The 2,498-nt window shown below is 32.9% G+C and overlaps 1 protein-coding gene across 2 annotated transcripts in view; it reads left to right on the plus strand.

Annotated features, from left to right (window-relative positions):
• Positions 1–2,498, plus strand: part of glyr1 (glyoxylate reductase 1 homolog (Arabidopsis)) — a 36,867-nt gene that overhangs the window by 4,955 nt on the left and 29,414 nt on the right. For both annotated transcript variants that reach the window (XM_014020297.1, XM_014020298.1), the window contains exon 5: positions 1,849–1,959. In XM_014020297.1, the coding sequence (XP_013875751.1) occupies positions 1,849–1,959 (111 nt within the window). The remainder of the gene's footprint in view (positions 1–1,848; positions 1,960–2,498) is intronic.

Genomic DNA, 2,498 nt, shown 5'->3' on the forward strand with positions numbered 1-2,498 from the left:
AACACAGATCCACTGATCTTTCAACACAGAGCATCTTCAGAAGACAAGCTGATGAATTTAATTTTTAAAATCTGTATTGTTCGATACAAGTGTGTATTGAATCTAAAGCACGGTTCGATACGGGTACATGTATTGTTGCACCCCTACTGTTTACCTCTTGTAGATGGCTCTTTAAATATTGTCACTTTCAAGAAATACTTAAATCCTGATTGGACTGACAAACCGTAGCTAGTCAGAAATGCAGTCAAGACGAAAGTGGATTACTGCTGTCTTAAACCAACTTCAATCCCTGAAATATTATAGCAGTTTATGGAAACAGATTTACAAACATTTGTACTGCTATCAGTTGTGTGTTACCTGCATATTAGCGGTTATACAGGCACATTGAAATATGATTGTGATTTTTTGCAAGCACAAAAATGGCAGCAGCTTTTAGCTGTTGCCACTTTTACAGAACAGTTTGGTGGTATGACCAATCTCCCTTTAAGCTGCCTCTGATTGTTCATAAATCCTCAATGGAGCTGAACATGTAAGCTTTTGTTAGCAAATCAGGGTTTCTGCAGGGTCTTAAAAAGTCTAAAGTCTGAAATTTGAAAATCCAAATTTTAGGCATTAAAAGTCTAACATTCACGAAATTGTGTTAAACTCTTATAAAACTAAAAACCTATTAAAAATTATTGCCTTAGTAATACTACATATAATGCTCAATAAAATACTCCTTTGACACTTTTTTTATTGTTTTGAATAAAGTTACAACTGCAGACACACAACCTATATTGCTGCCAGTAACCTTTTGTTTTATTTGTGAGTCCACATCACTGGATGTGTAAAAATAAAAAGGAGAAGAATATGGGAAAACGCTAATTTAACACWTGGCTTCAAAGGGATGAGTTTAAGGCATCCGTTTAGTAAATTTCTTTGTCATATACAGTAGGTCTTAAGTTTAATTCTTAATAATCTTAAAAAGGTCTTATGAAAAGTCTTAAACTTGAGTCTGTGAAACCTGCAGAAACCCTGTAAATGTAGCAGKTTTGGAAACTGTGGGGCTGGTATAGCACGCTTTGAGCACTAAGCTTAAAACCTGTCATACTATATCCACCAGTCAGCTTGTTGCACACCATCTTTTTTTTGTCAAACAGGTCATTCAAAGAGCTACCTACAGATAATGTTCTTTATATCTTGTACACCAAATCCTACTTCAAAATGGCCATTATATCCCTTTAATTGGCTATGGAACAGGTTACAATTTAAGAAAACTTGTACCAATTACTTCTCTTCAAAACAAATAAATAAGCTGTTGAAACTKTGTTTTACAAAACACTTGTTAGATTTATTCAAAATTATAATAAAAAACATAAAAATCAAGTTAAGTGCCTTCCAACCTACTAGGACGTAGATGAGGGACAGACTGCACAAAATGTATGGGACTGATGACCTCTAATAACATCCATTTAATGTATTTACAACTTCCGAAGCAGGTGGAAGAGGAAATCGCTTCAGGCCACACTAACCAATAGGAACACATCTTATATAGTTGTTAGGCCCCGCCCTGGATGTTCATGTTTTCTGAATTCAAAACTTTTAAATTCATCCAAAAATCTAGTGTCAACCAAAAGTTTCAGATTCAACCAAATATTTCTGACATGCCAAAAAAGTTTTTGAAAAAAAAAAAACCTTTTGATTTATTTTTTTTAATTGAAATTAATTTTTATGATTGAAATTGCTTTTTTGTTTGATTAACCAAAAAAACTAAATTACATCCATACTTCACAACACAATTGGTTCTGTTGATATGTACTGAGAACTGTTGACCTACTAGCATAGAAGCTAAAAATWGTTTTTTGACAGAATTCGGACAGTAAATCAGAGTCAAAAGGGAAGAAAGCATCCAACAAGCCACTGAAGATACTGGATGAAGACGATGAGGATCTCAGTGCCCTGAAGGATCCCTCTGAGAAGGTCAGTGGCACTCTGACAAATTCAAAAGCTTTGAATGAAAAATCATTTCATCATGTTTGTTTAATTAACTCAAGTTTTAAAAGGTGAGCTCAGTCCTGTTTGTTTGTTTGTTTGTTTGTAGTTACTACTTAACTGGCTTCATTGAGATTAATAAGATTAAATATTGATTCATTTGGTTACAAGTTTGAATTTCTTTGAAGGACAAAGCAATTGTGTAAATAGTCTTTTCTCTTCATTTGGATCCTGGAAAAAAACTAAACTAAATATCATTTATTGCAAAAATRTAGTGGAAATGCTGAGTCTGAATGACTTTCTTGAAATTTGCTGAAGGCTGATTTGGAAAAATTACCGGTAAAACAAACTGAAATAAGCCAAAGTTAACAAAAGCATAACTAAAAAGTAAGATGAGCAAAGCTAAATGTATCAAAGCCATAAATAATAGTAAAAATTAATATAAGAAAGAAAAAATAAATGAAGTACGTTCAAGTAAATTTTATAAAATAATGTTTTGAAAAAGTGAACAGGTCTCAGTGTATGCT

Source organism: Austrofundulus limnaeus, unplaced genomic scaffold, assembly GCF_001266775.1.
Source record: "Austrofundulus limnaeus strain Quisiro unplaced genomic scaffold, Austrofundulus_limnaeus-1.0 Scaffold248, whole genome shotgun sequence".
Lineage (NCBI taxonomy): Eukaryota > Metazoa > Chordata > Actinopteri > Cyprinodontiformes > Rivulidae > Austrofundulus > Austrofundulus limnaeus.